General features: G+C 35.9%; 2 protein-coding genes across 3 annotated transcripts in view; both read left to right on the top strand.

Annotated features, from left to right (window-relative positions):
- Nucleotides 1-1,727: 1,727 nt before the first annotated feature.
- On the top strand, nt 1,728-5,609 carry txnl4a (thioredoxin-like 4A). Its single transcript, XM_051664453.1, has 4 exons — nt 1,728-1,862; nt 2,135-2,311; nt 2,504-2,607; nt 5,178-5,609. The coding sequence occupies exons 2-4, from the start codon at nt 2,159-2,161 to the stop codon at nt 5,347-5,349; spliced, it is 429 nt and encodes a 142-aa protein (XP_051520413.1). The 5' UTR covers nt 1,728-1,862; nt 2,135-2,158; the 3' UTR covers nt 5,350-5,609.
- A 2,182-nt stretch (nt 5,610-7,791) lies between these two features.
- Nucleotides 7,792-17,906, top strand: part of LOC127421410 (cytosolic non-specific dipeptidase-like) — a 29,756-nt gene continuing 19,641 nt past the window's right edge. Inside the window, exon 1 of one of the 2 annotated variants that reach the window (XM_051664444.1) lies at nt 7,792-7,836. Coding sequence is in view for 1 of the 2 variants with exons in the window: in XM_051664445.1 (XP_051520405.1) it covers nt 8,087-8,161 (75 nt within the window). In the remaining variant the exon portion in view is untranslated. Of the gene's footprint in view, nt 7,837-8,074; nt 8,162-17,906 lie in introns of those variants that run through there. The other variant, XM_051664445.1, reaches the window with a different exon arrangement.

The following is a 17,906-nucleotide window of genomic DNA, read 5'->3' as shown; positions in this document are numbered from 1 at the left end:
CAATTTGAAAAAAATGTTCAGAACTTCTTAAACTACTTCAAAGAATTCTCATCAAAACATCCTCCACGTGCAGCAATGACAGCTTTGCAGATCCTTGGCATTCTAGTTGTCAGTTTGTCCAGATACTCAGGTGACATTTCACCCCACGCTTCCTGTAGCACTTGCTATAGATGTGGCTGTCTTGTCGGGTACTTCTCACGCACCTTACAGTCTAGCTGATCCCACAAATGCTCAAAGGGGTTAAGATCCATAACACTCTTTTCCAATTATCTGTTGTCCAATGTCTGTTTACACAATGTTAAGCTTCATTTAACGAAACAAATAGCTTTCAGTAGTGTTTGATATAATGGCAAGTGATTTTCTAGTACCAAATTTGCAATTTAGCATGATTACTCAAAGATAAGGTGTTTGAGTGATGGCTGCTGGAAATGGGACCTGTCTAGATTTAATCAAAAATGACTTTTTTCAAATAGTGACGGTGCTGTTTTTTACATCAGTAATGTCCCGACTATACTTTGTGATCAGTTGAATGCCACTTTGGTTAATTAAAGTACCAATTTCCTTCCGAAACAGCAAAATCTGTACATTATTCCAAACTTTTGGCCGCCAGTGTATATATATATATATATATATATATATATATATATATACTCAGGGTTGGGAGGGTTACTTTTGAAATGTATTCAACTACAGATTACAGAATACATGCTGTAAAATGTAATTTGTAACGTATTTTGTTAGATTACTCAAAGTCAGAAGCGTATTCTAAATACTTTGGATGACTTCTTCAGCACTGGTAGATTTTTTCACTTGTTTTGACTATAAAAACTCTGCCAGTACAGTAAGACAAAATACACATGTTAAAAATACATTCTCTGAAAAACCTAAATATCTTATGCAGTGTAGTTTCTAAAACAAGATAAATCAAACTGATCTTGTTTTAAGGATTTTTAGATATTTTTACAGGAAAACAATACAAAAATGATCAAGAATACGGTTTTTGCCCTAATATCAAAGGTATTACTAGAAAAAATAAATTATGATCTAACGTGAATTTTCTTGATTAAAAAAAATATGATCGTGCCTGGTAACATGTACATGTAAAATGGCTAGAAATAGCATTTTAGCTTAGCGTAAAGCTGACAATTTACACAAGGTCTATTTCTATTTCTTCTGTTCTAAACTTACTTCAAACTTACTTCTCTGTCTGCTCGTATGAATGTAACACATCATAAGAAAGTGTTTCACCGCTGTTCAAATGCACTTTGGATCGCATCATTTATATGTATAAATGTTTTCCATCTGAAAAGACTAAATATTAAATGAAACAAATGACAATAAAATGCAAAGTAATCTCTTCAGTAATCAAAATACTTTTTGAATGTAACAGTATTCTAATTACCAATGATTTAATTTGTAACTGTAGTGGAATACAGTTACTTATATTTTGTATTTTAAATATGTAATCCCGTTACATATATTTTGTTACCCCCCAACCCTGTATATAGTACATAAAAAAACAATAATAAAAAAAAAAACTTAAAAACGACAAAAAACCAACATGAATTGTGTAAATGTAAATTTGTATCACACCATTGAAGAGACTGTAAATCTACCCATCACAGCCTCTTTTTCATTCCCGCCAAATATTAAATATGGCGCTACTCTCTTTCTGGAAACTTCTGGAGCGCTCCAATCCAGGAGAGGGCGATAGTGACATCGTATCCGTTTAACGTTTACAAGCATTGTCCACTAGCAGCCCTCGGTTCAGTACGTAAATACAAGAAAGCGCTCTTACAAACTAATAAAATCACAGAACGCACAATTATTCCAAACATTTAAAGCCTAATTTATATTGTAAGGTAAGATTCGCAATTTAAATTTCGTGTCTTTGTAGATCTAGATCCAATTAATTATGGACAACCTGTAATTTCTTGTCAATATTTTCCAGAATTTTCAATGCTAATAGCTAACTAGAAACAAAGCTAAATGTAAAATGTAAACAATCAGTATCGTATTTTTTTATACTATAACTTAGTGGAAATGCTTTACTAAGGGGTTATTTACTCCATGCTTAGATCTGTATGGTTTGTATGCACGTAAGTATTACACCAACTTGTCGTGTGCTTTTTAGGAGTATATTTGGATCTTCATCAAAATGTCGTACATGCTCCCTCACCTTCACAATGGCTGGCAGGTTGACCAGGCTATTTTATCCGAAGAGGATCGTGTGATTGTTATCCGCTTTGGCCACGACTGGGACCCTACATGTATGAAAATGGATGAGGTTTTGTACAGCATGGCAGAGAAGGTATTTTCGTTTTCTAACATCTAAACAATGTGAAAACGTTACATCAGCTAATTGAGTATTTGGTGTACGAATAGATCGGGTTGACCTGTCTTTGAAACTTTACAGCGTTGCTTTGGGAATTATCAACATTGTAACATTATTGTATCAAAGTTTTGGTCTGTTTTTGTGCTTAAATATCAAATGTTTCCTTAGGTAAAGAATTTTGCAGTCATTTACCTCGTGGACATCACAGAGGTGCCAGATTTCAACAAGATGTATGAGTTGTATGACCCTTGCACAGTCATGTTCTTTTTCAGGTAAGCCTTAAGGTAGCAACACAATGTCTACATAGACCACATTTGCTTGAGTAATATCCATTAATTATTTGTTATTAAAACAGTGACTAAAGTGAGTCCAATTAGTGCCAAAAATTATATCGATTGAGCTTATCCTTTTTGACCTGGTACATTCATTAAAGAAATATTTCACCCAAAAATGAAAATTCTGTCATCTTTTACTGACCCTCAAGCCACCCCAGACGTGTATGACTTTTTTTATTCCGTAGAACACATACGAAGAATGATTTTTAGAAGAATATCTCAGCTCTGTAGGTCCATACAAAGCAAGTGAATGGTGACCAAAACTTTGAAGCTCATAAAGGCAGCATAAAAGTAATCCATAAAACTCCAGTGGTTAAATCCATGTCTTCTGAAGCGATCCAATTGGTTTTGGATGAGAACAGACCAAACGGCAACTCCTTTTTCACTTTACATCTTGTCATTGCAGTCTCTTGGCACGATCATGTTTTAAAGCTCGATTACACTTCCTTGCGCCATCTAGCGCTCTGCCGGAAACTATTTAGCAGAGATGAGTCTCATCCAAAGCCACATTAATGCATGGGCTTACCGGGGCTTAAGCCCCGTGGCTGCAGGGGGCCCCAAACTCCTGGGGACTGGCAAGGGCCCAGCGAAATAGTAAGGCCCGGGGCCTCGCAGCACCTTAATGCGGCCCAGGGGCCTCATGTATAAAACTCAGATTTCTTCCTAAAAGTGTAAGCACAAAAGTCAGATTTTGCATACGCACAAAAAAATAAAGAAATAAATATAAACAAAAAAAATAAATAAATCCCAGCTAGCGGAAGATTGTGCTTACATGCACGTGATTCATTCCCCACCCCGTCTCCTCCCCAAAATAACCATATATGGAGTGTAAAACGGCTGTTTTTACTATGCATATAATTATCTGCATACAATTACCATATGCATTTCACCATCCAGACACGTGATTACTGTGTTTAACGGTATTAGAAATCGTATTATAAGAGATAAGACTGTAAATGTCACATGTGCCCAAAGGTTAGATGCTGCACCATGAAGAAACATTATTTATTAAGATATGAACTTGTTTTCAAAGAATATATCTTGAGTAACACTTGGTAAAATGTTTTCATCTTTGCAGACATAAATCTAACCTAAGCAATTTTGCTTCTCAGAAAAACTTTTAAATCGTTTTAAGTGTGTTTTTATTGAGAAGTTAAATATTTAGTACTATAAACGAAACGAAAATTATTAAAATTCTTTGTGCAGCATTGTCTGATATCATCGCATTACTAAGATTTTATATTTGACTGGTATTTTATATTCAAAAAACATACAAATAATATAGCCTTCTATTGGCTTAACGATTACTTCTGTTTCAAGTGCTTAACTACATAGTTTTTTTTATTCTAAATGAAAATCAAGAATAATCAGTCTGTTCAGTTCATTATTTGTCCAGCTGGAGTCGTCAATTCACACACACCAGTAGAAGAGTGCGTATGCACAGCCAAGAGTGTCCGGACGGTGCGCACATTTATGGGTTTATTTTTTATAAATCATGATATGTTTGTGGGAAATTGCGTATGCACATTTCAGTTGAAAATTTCGTTTTTTTGTGTAATGAGCTAAAAAAGAACAATTTATGATACCACTGTTGTCAGATTTTACTGCTGATTTGAAATAAATACTTTGATCGTAACCTTGACCAACCATTTTGGAGATTTCGCTCTTTCCCCATTCAAGTATATAGGATCTGCACTTATATGCTGTGTGTTTACAAAACAATAGCTGTCTGGGAGCATTTTAAAGATGGCTGCCGAGTGAACTGACTTGGTAAAAAGACTTTGGCTCTGCGCATGCATGAAGCACTAGGAAGTGTAAAAGCATCGTGCCTAGAGACCACAATGACAAGACGTACAGTGAAAAAAAGAGCTAAATTTTGGTCTGTTCTCACCCAAAACTGATTTGCATCACTTTAGAAGACATGGATTTAACCATATATGGTTATATTTAACCATATACCATATATTTAACCATTAATGGAGTCTAATGTATTAGTTTTATGCTGCCTTTATGTACTTTTTGGAGCTTCAAAGTTCTGGCCACCATTCACTTGCATTGTATAGAACAACAGAGCTGAGAGATTCTTCTAAAAATCTTTTGTGTTCTGCTGAAGAAAGCCATACACATCTGGGATGGCATGAGGGTGGGTAAATGATAAGAGAATTTTCACTTTTGGGTGAACTATCCCTTTAAGACTACATTGTCAAGAACTACATTTGTAATTATTTGTGAACAATGTGCATTTATAACTTAAGTTCTTTAAATTAAAGACTACTACATATCTAAATGGTTTAGGCCTTTATTGCAAGGATTTGTAATTTTGCATGTGTTGAAGGTCTTGTGTATATAGAGTTGTCTCCCCCCTAGCGGAGAATTCAAGTAGAATAAAAAAAGAAACCTTTTTATTCACGGCCCACAGGCACGGTTTTCTTAAAGGTGGTGCTAGTTTTATGATGCATACTTTTCTTTATAACATGCCTGTTTATGCTTTTCTATGTGTATCTCAGGAACAAGCACATCATGATTGATCTTGGCACTGGTAACAACAATAAAATAAACTGGACCATGGAGGACAAGCAGGAAATGATTGACATTGTTGAGACAGTTTACAGGGGGGCGAGGAAAGGAAGAGGTCTTGTGGTTTCCCCTAAAGACTACTCCACAAAATATAGATACTGATCTCTGTGCTCCTATTTTTTTTTTTTTTTTTTTTTTTTTTATTACATTTTTTCTTTTCATCAACATCTTGGTTGGACAAGATCCGAGCATTCAGTAATAAGGTCATTTGGATTATTTAATGGCCTTATCTGGGATTTACAACTGTATTTAAATGTTTTTACACTGTTGCAATTATAATCATCAGAAACATGTCTTTTCTAGTTTTGTTCTTCTGAAAATGCCACTTTATTTTAAAGGAATTAATAAATGTTTAATGTGTTTCTGCTGTTTGTGTTTTCAAGCTCTATTTTTTCCTGGCAATGCTATTAGTTCATTTTATCCATAATAAATACCCAAATCAAAACTAAATATGTGCCAAAAATCAAAATGAATTGCCTTTATTGATGAGCTGCAGCAAGAACAATGTTTTATTATGGGTGGGTTTGTTGCAGCATGGGCCTACATTGACTGCTTCAAGACAATCACAAAGGAGATTTATTTGTGAAATATGCACTAACATTATACTGTAGCTCTAAGATATACACCATTTGTTTACTAAAAGCAGAATAATACTCAAATAGCAATAGAATAGTTCATGTTATGAAATCTTGTGAAAAACTGAATAAAGTTAAGTAACAAGTGAATGTGTAAAAAGCATTTGCTGAAGTAGTTATTTTTTCATATGTATTTGCTTAGAAATGTTACTTAAACATGTCTTTCCACTTTAAAAGTATTTGTATATGGTGACCCTTATATACCCCAAGTATTGAGCTCCAATATTTATACTTTATCCTATACAGTATGTCTATACGAACTTATGAAGTCTTTTGATTTGGAAGAGCTGCCTCCTTTTGGATTAAACTATTCAAAAATTGGCCACATTCACTGCCATTCATTGCTTCACTGTAACCTCGATTTTTGCTTTTTTTTTTTTTTTTTTTAAAGAAAAGGAGGGGCAAGTCGAAATTAGTTTTTGTGGTAACCAACATTATGCCACAAATGCTGTCAATTGAGCTTAACTTGTATTGAATCCAGATATTCCTTTGAACTGATAATTGCTTTATTGATAATTTGGGAATTTGTTATGCCTACATTAACCCATCTTAACAAAGAAAATGACTGACTGACAGAAATTAAGTCGCTGCGCAGCACGATGCTGTTTAAATACGGCTCTTTCAACTCCTCCCCCAACTGCTATGGAGGACCAAGTAAGCCAATATTAAAATACATATTTCTAAATAAGTGTAAAACAATGAAAGAAAAGAGTACATATAAATAAATGCATTAAAAAATTGGACAATATTTTTTATACTTTTATTTCCTTATTTATGTATTAATTATACATTTCCACATTTATTTATTTCCACTTGTTTTTAATTTCCTCATTTATACATTTATTTATTTTCACATTTATTTTTTTTTAATATATATTCCAATATTTATTTTTAATAAATGTATTCATTTATTCTTATTTTTTTTTTTTTTTTCAGTATGTATGTTAATGAGGTGGCGTGTTTTTACTTCAGGGGCAGCAATCAGGCTCAGAGTGCTCCAGAGTTAAGTCAAGGTTGGAGGTCACAGTTTCATTTTGTGGTTGACAAAATTAAATGCGAGAATACAGACTTGATATATAGCCACAGATGTGTATGGACGTGCATTTTAAAATTGTATAATATACCTGTGAAAAGTTCGAGTCAAATAGATGTGTTACTTCTCTATAATTTAACAACTATGCTCATTCCCGTGATTGTGATTCCTGTGTAAGTATATTTATGATCTTTCGAACTGATTTAGGGTAAAAAGGGACTTACATGTTTATCTGCTTCTCATCCACACATATTGTATCGCTTCTGAAGATATGGATTTAAACACTGGGGTCATATGGATACTTTTATGTTTCCTTTATGTGAATTTTGGTGCTACAAAGGTCTGATCACCATTCACTTGCATTGTATGGACCTGCAGAGTTGAGATATTCTTCTAAAAATCTTAATTTGTGTTCAGCAGAAGAAAGCATACACATCTGGGATGGCATGAGGGTGAGTAAATAATGGGAACATTTTCATTTTTGGGAGATCTATCCCTTTAAATAAGATAAATACTGAATCATTCATGTACACACACTGCTTTTTGTCCATGTCAAAGTTTCTTTGATCAGATCTGTTCATGTTGTGGTTTCTGTTCAGATTGTCTGCCAAGATTTTCAGACATATAAATACTCACTAACATCATATTTGAAAATGAATTAATTTATTACTATGTACAATATTTTTCATTATTTACATTTATTTACAAATACAGAGCACAGTATGTATTTATTTATTTTTAATATTGGCAGACTTTGTCCTCTATAGAGGTGCAGTTGAACTCAACACACCTAAAATCTTTTCTAAATGTCAGTTGGTCTTCTGCCACTGTCACTGTGTGATTGGATCACTGTGGAGCAGCAATGTCTTTCCTTCCAATTCTCTTTAATATGTGGATGAGCACCAGGACCAATATGTTGAGGTATAGAATTGAATTTTCTTCCTCTTTCATTTTTTTCCAGATGTTTTTAATATTGGAATATGTTGATGCCAAGCAAGTGGCACATACATGTATATATAATACACACACACACATACACAAACACACTGTGTTTATGGAGTAAATTTATATGTAAACACAATGTATAAATGTTTGTTTGAAGCGCCTGGCACAATGGGTTGCTGTACAGAGTGTGTCTGCCTGGCCAGAGAAACGAGGAGAAATAAAAAAAATGATGGAGATAGCAGCCAAAGACATTGAGAGACTTGGGGGAACTGTTGAGATGGTTGACATAGGCATGCAGAAGGTGGGTTTTTGCTTGAATTCTAAACAGTTTCACTAGGGGCGTACAAGAACGGTCTAGAGGGGGGCACATTCTAAATCTCATCAGCCTCTCTTCACAGTACAAAAGTTTGAAAGAATTTTTAAGAATATGTTATATCATTTGAAAGAAAGCATATCAACGGAACTAAGAAACATCAGTCGATCAAGCACTTTTTATCATAGAACTTTTATAATTAGAACTAAAATGTAGCAACCATGTATGAATGAAAATGTTCATATTAAACAGAAGAAGAATTATCATATAATTTAATGACTGCTGTCAAACATTTCAAACATTGGTCCAGTCAGCCAGAACCAAAGAGTTAAAGAATTAAATATCCCTTAATCTCTTTGTCAAATATGAGATACTACTATAATGGTTACTACTACTTTTCTAGGGACGGGGTGTTGCAAATTAGCATTTGCTATAAACACTATGATACTTGCAATGGATAGCTGTTCTCAGTTTATCTATGTATATTGTATCTGTCCCTAACAAATAAACCATAAATTCATAAATAATAAATACGCCCCTGAGTTTCACAGTAAGTCTGAATGGTATATTTCAATTTCTTGGCTTGGTTGCATCTGGTTTTGGAATTTGTAACAATTTTTCCACTTGGACCGGTCAGCATTTGGCTGAAATCTTTGTCTATATTTACTGATACTGTTTTCCTCCACTTAAGCTGTGAAATGTCACCCGTGTTCGCATTCAGGTTTAAAAATGACATGTTGATGCATAGCATTTGTCACAACCGAACTTTGCATGCCAGTTTGAATATGTGAAATGAAGAATGAGATTTAAGGGCTGCAGTGATGGGTACGATTTTCAGTGAATAACGACTTAAATTTTGGTCTCTTGATGACATTTTTCATTTTAGGTTAACCCTTCCTTTAGGTGTCTGTTGTAGTTACAGTAAGTTTAACTCGATCCAGTAGTTAAAATACTAAACAGTCTATATCTCAGCACAGATGTAAAAGCACTTTGGCTAGTAAATTTAAAGGCATAGTTCACTCCAAAATGCAAATTCCAACCTGGTCTCTTAGTAAAAACGTGACTCTATATAAATTTTTCTAAAACCTGTTATACATGTCTCCAGGTACAATTCCCTGCAGTTTCCAGGTGAAATGAACACTAGAGGCGCAACAACAACTGTGTGTTTTATTCACTTTCACTCAAATCTGACTTTAATGGCTGATTATGACTATAAATACTTTTTTCACTGTTCAATTCGGGCACTGGCAAGGGTGTTCATCCACTGAACATTGGGGCACCATACGACTCAATCACCTGCGACACGATTACGAGCTTGCTGATTAATGTGCTCTTCAAGTGGAGTCGGAACTATCGCAATTATGAGTTCTGAGCACATCAATGACCCTGCTAGGTCTTATTAATGAGTGGGAAACTCGGAAGTCTAGATGATACAAAAGTTTCTGAGTTGGAAGGGGCGTGTCCACATGAAAGATGACAAAAAGCAAAGATTTTGCTAAATTATTTCAACTTCTGTAATTTATTTAAATATTTATTGACAGTTATTTATGACAGTCAACTATTGACTAAACCTTCGCGGTTTGTTTTAATCAAATTAATTAATAAAATGTTAGATTATATGCATTAATAAGTTGTTTAGAAGTGATGTAGGTTTATTCACTCATGTTTATTCACCGGTACAACAGAAAAAGTGCTTTTGCTCTCGTTCTTAGCATATTTTTTTAAGATTAGCTTCTTCTTTTTCTTCTTTTATTTTTTATTATTATTAATATTGTATAACTTTTTCATTCTAACAATTAGGTAATCCTCTGTGTTGTCAGAGAAGATTAACAACAGTTATGGGTGGTGTTAACAATTTAGTTATTCTCTGCTGTGCCAGGAAAGATTAAAAACAATTAAAGTGTGTGTTAACAATTTTTGGTTATCCTCTGTTTATTCAGAGAAGGTTAACAACAGTTAATGTATGTGTTAACAATTTAGTATTCTTTTTCTTTTTTATTCATTTTAATCATTTTAACTTTTTTAAAATATATTTTATTTCTTTTTATTCTTATTTCATGTTCTTAATTAGTTTTTAATTTTTTTCGTTATGTATCTTGTATTTTCTTTATCATTTTTATGTAAAGCACTTTGAATTGCCATTGTGCATGAAATGTGCTATATAAATAAACTTGCCTTGCCTTGAAGGTGTGACATGTCATAGGAACGAATGCCCGACTTGGAGGTACGAGCTTCCTAGGTGCACTTGAAAGCAGCATAAACAAAGCTGGTATAGAGCGCAACCCGCCCACTTATTCAGCTGTCTGGGTTCCGGAAATATTTTCCCCAGTCATTTCTTCCATAGACTTTTTTTTAAAATCATTCTTAAAAGAGTTGTAAGCCATGAACCAAACCAACCAGCTCCAAGGTAAATCACAACACCACAAACTTTGTTTTGAGGCTAAAAAGTATTTGAAAATCTGACAAAAAGACAAAGGTACAAAGATGAGTACTTAATGTCTTTCATGAGGGCATGGACTACAATCCCATGAAGCATTGCTGTCATTGAATAAAAAATGATGGGAATATATAAAACTATTGATTTTATGTTGTTGATTATAAGTATAGAAACAATATATTTTTAAGTTTATTGCAAAATATTCCAATATGTAAAAATAGATAAGTAATTTAAGGGTGAAGAGACACTGACTTGATTAATCTTTCACAGTGCATCATGGGAATGGTTGGTCACACTGAGGCACTACTTGTAAGCTTTGTTGGCTGCAGTTCTCTGATTGGTGAAGCTTTCTTTTTAATTATTATTATAATTGTATTTATTACATGTTATACATATACAGTGAAATTCTTTTTTTTTTTACATATCCCAGCTAAGCTGGGGTCAGAGTGCAGGGTCAGCCATGATACAGCACCCCTGGAGCAGATAGGGTCAAGGGCCTTGCTCAAGGGCCCAACAGTGGCATCTTGGTGGTGCTGGGGCTTGAACCCCCTGATCTTCTGATCAGTAACCCAGAGCCTTAACCGCTGAGCCACCACTGCCCCTTTCTCTGCTGGATCATGGGTTATGTAGTTTTTCTTTGCCATGCATTCCGCTATCAAACGTGATTTTTAAACAATGAAGATGAAATAACACAGACAGATGACTTCAATGGAAGCATATACCATCAATGAACAACCTTGTAGATCACAAGGTCTGCCTCTAAAGGTTTATAAGTTATCACTGACAATCAGTTCATCTAAGAGATAAACTAATGGGATTTTTACTTCCGGAACCAGACTGTTGCGCTCTATTAACCAACAACATCGCTGTGTAAATGAACTAGATATTAAAACGTACAGTGTTATTAAAATATAAATATACAAAGGAGTGTATTTTTAATCTTTTTCAAACAACATTTTGATATCATATATTTTCACTAGCACTTCTTCTAATGACTTGAGAGACTTCAGAAGACATGACGATGCTTCCAGTAAGGGAACATAGTGAGCAACGATGCTCCCTGGCTTTTGTGGTAAATTGTGGGAATTTTTAGGGAGCAAACAATTTTGCGATTGACACAGCCCTAGAAATGGTCAACTCACTGGTCAGTGTCCTGACTACTGAACTATGAGCTGATTGAGACGCACCCTTAGTCAGCGCTTTAGTCAGCATTGTTTATGCAAGTGGCGCCCTCTAGCCCTATTCACGCTAGTGCCATTTTTTATTTTTAATGGGAATGATAATGAGGCGAAGGAAGTACAACCTCTGCTGGGCTTTTTTCACAATTGAGTCAATGTGGGTCTCCCACTTCAGGTCCTGTGAGATGGTAGTGCCCAGGAACCTGAATGACTCCACTGCTGCCACAGTGCTGTTTAGAATGGTGAGAGGGGTCAGTGTTGGGCTGTTCCTCCTAAAGTCCACAATCATCTCCACCGTTTTGAGCGTGTTGAGCTCCAGGTTGTTTTGACTGCACCAGTGAGCCAGCCGTTCAACCTCCCTTCTGTATACAGACTCATCGTCATCTTGGATGAGGCCGATGACAGTGGTGTCATCTGCAAACTTCAGGAGCTTGACAGAGGAGTCCTTGGCAGTGCAGTCATTGGCATACAGGGAGAAGTGTAGTGGGGACAGCACACATCCCTGGGGGGCACCAGTGCTAATTGTACAAGTGCTGAAAGTGAATTTCCCCTGTCTCTCTAGCTGCTGCCTGTCTGTCAGAAAGCTGGTGATCCACTGACAGATAGACGTGGGAACGGAGAGCTGGTGTAGTTTAGTCTGGAGGATAGCTGGGAGGATGGTGTTGAAAGCCGAACTGAAGTCCACAAAAAGGATCCTTGCATATGTCCCTGGTCTGTCCAGATGTTGCAGGATATGATGCAATCCCATGTTGAATGCATCATCCACAGACCTTTTTGCTCGATAAGCAAATTGAAGGGGATCTAGAAAGGGTCCAGTGATGTCCTTCAGATGGGCCAATACCAGTATCTCAAATGATTTCATGACCACAGACATCAGAGCGACGGGTCTGTATATATATATATATAAACAAAAGGCTTTTGTAACTAAATGTGTACACTTCTCCTCATATTTAAGTCATATCTATGAATTTCTACTCCCTATTTGCTAAATTATTACTGCTGTTGTTAGGCATCTATAAATCATAATAATAACTATAAAACCAGCAATGATAATAAAAATACTAATGATAATAAAAATAATGGAATCTGAGTAAATATTAATCATGAAATTTGTTGAATTCATCCATCTGCTCAACAGCAAGGTTTGGTAGCAAACCTCAGAAACAATTCACAAAACCAACAACATTACTAACTTTCTTTCTTTTTTTTATCTTTCTCTATGTCTCAAGGGGCTGGGTGCCTTCTCACGTGCAAGGAATATTGTGAATATGGCAGCATTTTTGCAAAATAAAATTATGTGGCTTATTACACTTCTCAGGGCAGTTCTGAAGTATAATGTTCACTTTGTGGTGCTAAAAGCGAGTGTAATGTTCTCCCGAACAGATGAGGTTTTTAAGGTTAATGTTCTATCAAGAATTAAATCAACAAATCCAACCTCCCCACCCTAAACCTTAAACCTAACCGATAGTGTCATAAAAAGGAAATGTGAGATGAAAAACACAACCAAATAATTTTGTGGTGCTTCTATGACACTTTCGGCTCACGTGTCTACTCGCGTGCTCTTCAGGACTTGTAACCCGGTCCTTTGTATCGCATATGCAACACTCTATCAGTTGAGCTCCTGCACAATTTGATCACACTTAAACAAGCTTGTAAATGTAGTTGGTTATTCAATGCAAACGTTAAAATTAGTCATGTGCTATAGTAAAAGTGTTTATATGTCATAAGATAGCATTGTGTGAGGAACAGAATGAAAAATAAATGTTTATGATAATCTGATGTTTTACTCATGATTTGAGTGAAAGGGGAAAAAAGTAATTGTTGTTTCAGCGCCTCTAGTGTTCATTCCACCAGGAAATTGTAGTTATATACAACAGGCCATATAAAAATCATTTTGCAAAAATGTAGTTATTGTAACATGATTTTTTGACCAGATTGCGAATGCCACTGGGGGAGGAACATGACACTCATCAGAGACAGTAAAAATGCAACTTAAACTAATCGAACTGAACAACAACCTCTCTCACACAATCTCCTCTTTTGATTTCATTCCAGCTAGGAAAAAATTTACTTTTTACTTTTTTAATACTTAAGTACAATTTAATGTGAATATTTTTTTACTTTCACTAAAGTATGTTTTTGGGTAGATACTTGGACTTTTAATTTAACTTTCACTTAAGTATAATTTCTGAGTACTTTTTACACTCCTGCACAGCATTATATATTATCCATTATACCACAACAGAACCTAAAAGTTGGTAACTTTTTATTTTACCATGATGTGGTTGACATTTCTGTGGAATTGCCCAACATATGCATAATAGGAATTTGTGATGTTCAATTATACAAACATGTCAAATTTGAGTTCTGTTTTTTAAAAAAAAAAAAAAAAATGTTTTTATTTTAATGAATTTTATCCCCTTTTCTCCCCAATTTGGCATGCCCAATTCCCACTACTTACTAGGTCCTCATGGAGGCGCAGTTACTCACCTCAATCCAGGTGGTGAAGGACAAGTCTCAGTTGCCTCCGCTTCTGAGACAGTCAATCCGCGCATCTTATCATGCGGCACGCTGTGTATGACACTGCGGAGACTCACAGCATGTGGAGGCTATTCTCACGCTATTCTCCGCGATCCACGCACATCTTACCACGCGCCCCATTGAGAGCGAGAACCACTAATCACGACCACCAGGAGGTTACCCCATGTGACTCTATCCTCCCTAGCAACCGGGCCAATTTGGTTGCTTAGGAGACCTGGCTGGATTCACTCAGCACACCCTGGATTTGAACTCGTGACTCCAGGGTTGGTAGTCAGTGTCAGAGTTCTGTTTTTTTTAACAGCAAAAACAGAAGTGCAAAAATGTTTTAGAAGTACAAAATAATCCTTTTTTACATCAAGCATCATGCTTTGATATTTAGTTATTTTTCTTTTTTTTTTTTTAAATCTTTTTATCTTCCATTTATCTTTCATTGTGGCTCTCTTTAAAAGTTTGACCTGTCATGTGTTCAACAGATCCAATCCATGTTCAATGGGAATTATTTTTTGTTAGAACATTAAAAAAGCTTTTGTAGTTCTTTTTACATTTTTAAAACATAATTTCTGAGCAAAACAGTGATCTGATGACAAAATAAGATAAGTGGAAAAATATCAGTTGGTATCCGTATTGGCCAGTTTTTTATATAGTTTTATCAAAATTCTGGCCACAATTGACTTGCATAGAATGATGAATATTTTTATTATATTTTTTTTTCATGATGAAATATTAATTTAATTAAAATGAATACAAAACAAAGCATGCAAAAATCTGTTCATCTTGAAAAATGTTTGTACAGTCACAATACTCTGGCATTATAATTTGATTTGATAGTAGAAGCCTATCAATGTAAATTGATATGTTTTGTATAGGTCACTTTAGTACCTGCCACCGTCAATCTCAAATTGTGGAATGAATGGAGTGTCCCATATTTTCCTAAAAATAGATTGGCAGTCCCCATTATTTATTACCACTTTGTCTGTGTAAACAAGGAATTGTCAAATTTAACAAAAGTTAAGTATGGAGTGCCACAGGGATCAGTTTTAGGGCCTCTGCTTTTATCCTAATATATGCTTCTGTAACAAGTGATAGTGACAACAAACAGACCCAAGAGCAGAGGAACAGTTCAAAGGAATTTTTAACAGCAATAATGAGCAGTCACTGGGTTGAGGAACAGATTCATAGAATCCTCTGCTGAAGCTCAGTGAGATGCAGAACAACGGCCAGCAGAGATGGGCGATCTTAACTCCCAACACGCAGGCAGAGATGAGGTATCCTCCGTGGAAGACCAGCTGACATGCAGCAAAACTGGAGGGCAACCACACACCTGACATGCAGCAACCAACAGTTACACGAGACAGGACCAACTAGGCAGAGAGTGTGAGGTTAGAACTCAACATCAAACAACAATGCTCAAACTCAATCAACACTGAGCAACATTAAACATTCAATGTCTAACTACATTTAACAATCCAGCAAAGTACTTGACACATGAGGGGATTAATATAGGCATGAACAAACAAGGGGCAGGTACCGCTCGCAGCTGAAAGTTGGCATGATCAGGGTTCCAATGGAAATGCTGATTCCGCATGCCAGAGGCACCTGAAATACATGAGGGCAAAAACGTCAACACGCTTGGAACAAAACAAACAGGGAATGATGATCACCGGAGAGCACACGGCGGTAACTCGCGCACGGCGGTAACCAACAACCGCACCCATGTACTCACACAAAGAATGTACACAAAACACGAGACAGACAGGGGACGATAATGCCATGGTCCTGTCAGACAGAAACCCAACCTGACAAGGTGACAGGACCCTGATAGCTTCCCCTGGGAGATATTATCAGGAATTGTGGAATAAGTTTCCACTGTTATGCCGACGATACCCAACTTTATATTTCTTCAAAACCTGACGAAATTTCAAAATTCTTCAAATTAGAGTGTATCAATGAAATCAAAGATTGGATGGCCAGAATTGTATTTCTACTCAATTCCAACAAAACAGAGGTACTAATTATTGGACCAAAAACCTCTAAACATAAGCCGCTAAAATATAATTTGACTCTTGATGGATGTACTGTTACATCGTCTTCTACAGCGAAGAATTAGGAGTTATGTTTGATACCAATCTGTCCTTTGAAAATCAAATTTCCAATGTTTGTAGAACAGCATTCTTCCACCTCAGAAATATTGCTAAGTTACGACACATGCTTTCTGTGGCTGATGCCGAAAAACTAATTCATGGGTTCATGACCTCAAGACTAGATTACTGTAATGCATTACTCAGAGGATGTCCTGCAAGTTCAATAAATAAACTTCAATTGGTTCAAAATGCAGCAGCCAGAGTTCTGACTAGAACAAGAAATACGATCATATTAGCCCCATTTTATAATCGTTACATTGGCTACCTTTTAAATTTCGTATTATTTTTTAAAATTCTGTTAACTACGTACAAAGCTTTGAATGGTCTAGTTCCGCAGTACTTAACTGACCTTCTACCACACTATATTCCATCACGTTCATTACGATCGCAAAATTCTGGCCTGTTAATAGTTCCTAGAATATCAAAATCCACAAAAGGAGGTAGATCCTTTTCCTATTTGGCTCCTAAACTGTGGAATGGTCTCCCTAACACAGTGCGGGATGCAGACACCCTCACTCAGCTTAAGTCTAGACTAAAGACTCATCTATTTAGCCAGGCATACACCTAATTTATCCATCAACTCACAATTAGGCTGCTTTTGTTAGGTCTGCCGGAACCAGAACAACTGATCATGATCTATAACTCTGCAAAAAATTTAATGGCATCTACGCTAATATTATTCTATTTATTTCCCTGTCTCAACCTCGGGATTCATATCCCAGAGGTTGAGACAGGTCATATCCAGCTCCGTTCCTGCTTGGTGATGACGACTAAATGCAGCCGGTGCCAGCCAGACATCACTTCAGTCTATTACGATGGACTTCAGGGGATGAACTGATGCCAACTGCAACCATAAGATACTTCATATGTCACTGCCTTAACATTGGACTTAGGATAGACCTCACCGAAATGACCTGCTGGTTGAACTGTGATGCACCTCATTGATCTCTGCCTGCATCACCTTGGTCTAATGATGGACTACACTCTTAAAATTGAATACATAGACTATCAATTAATTACCAACAAAAGCCTTCATCAGACAACTAACAAAGGACAATGCATCTATGTGAACTTCTGCAGTTAATCCAGGATGGACTTCAAAGACATTTGTCATTAATCTTAAAGTTCATACAAAATCATTTTTTAAACACTGGCCCTTAACATTTACTTAGTTTACAAACCTTTAAACCATGACTTGCACTGCACATAAATAACTAATATTGGCATTATATCCATGCTGTTTAGCCAGAGGGGAACTGGCCCCCACAGTGAGCCTGGTTTCACCCAGGGTTATTTTTCTCCATTAACCAACATTTTATGAAGTTTTGTGTTCCTTGCCCCAGTTGCCTTTGGCTTGCTCACTGGGGTTCTAAATACAATTATTATATAATTGTTTCATTATTTATTTTTAAACACAATTTACAATCATATTTATT

The sequence above is a fragment of the Myxocyprinus asiaticus genome, chromosome 30, assembly GCF_019703515.2.
Source record: "Myxocyprinus asiaticus isolate MX2 ecotype Aquarium Trade chromosome 30, UBuf_Myxa_2, whole genome shotgun sequence".
NCBI classification, from domain to species: Eukaryota; Metazoa; Chordata; class Actinopteri; order Cypriniformes; family Catostomidae; genus Myxocyprinus; species Myxocyprinus asiaticus.
The sequence above is the reverse complement of the archived record's forward strand: the minus strand, read 5'-3'. Positions and strand labels throughout refer to the sequence as shown.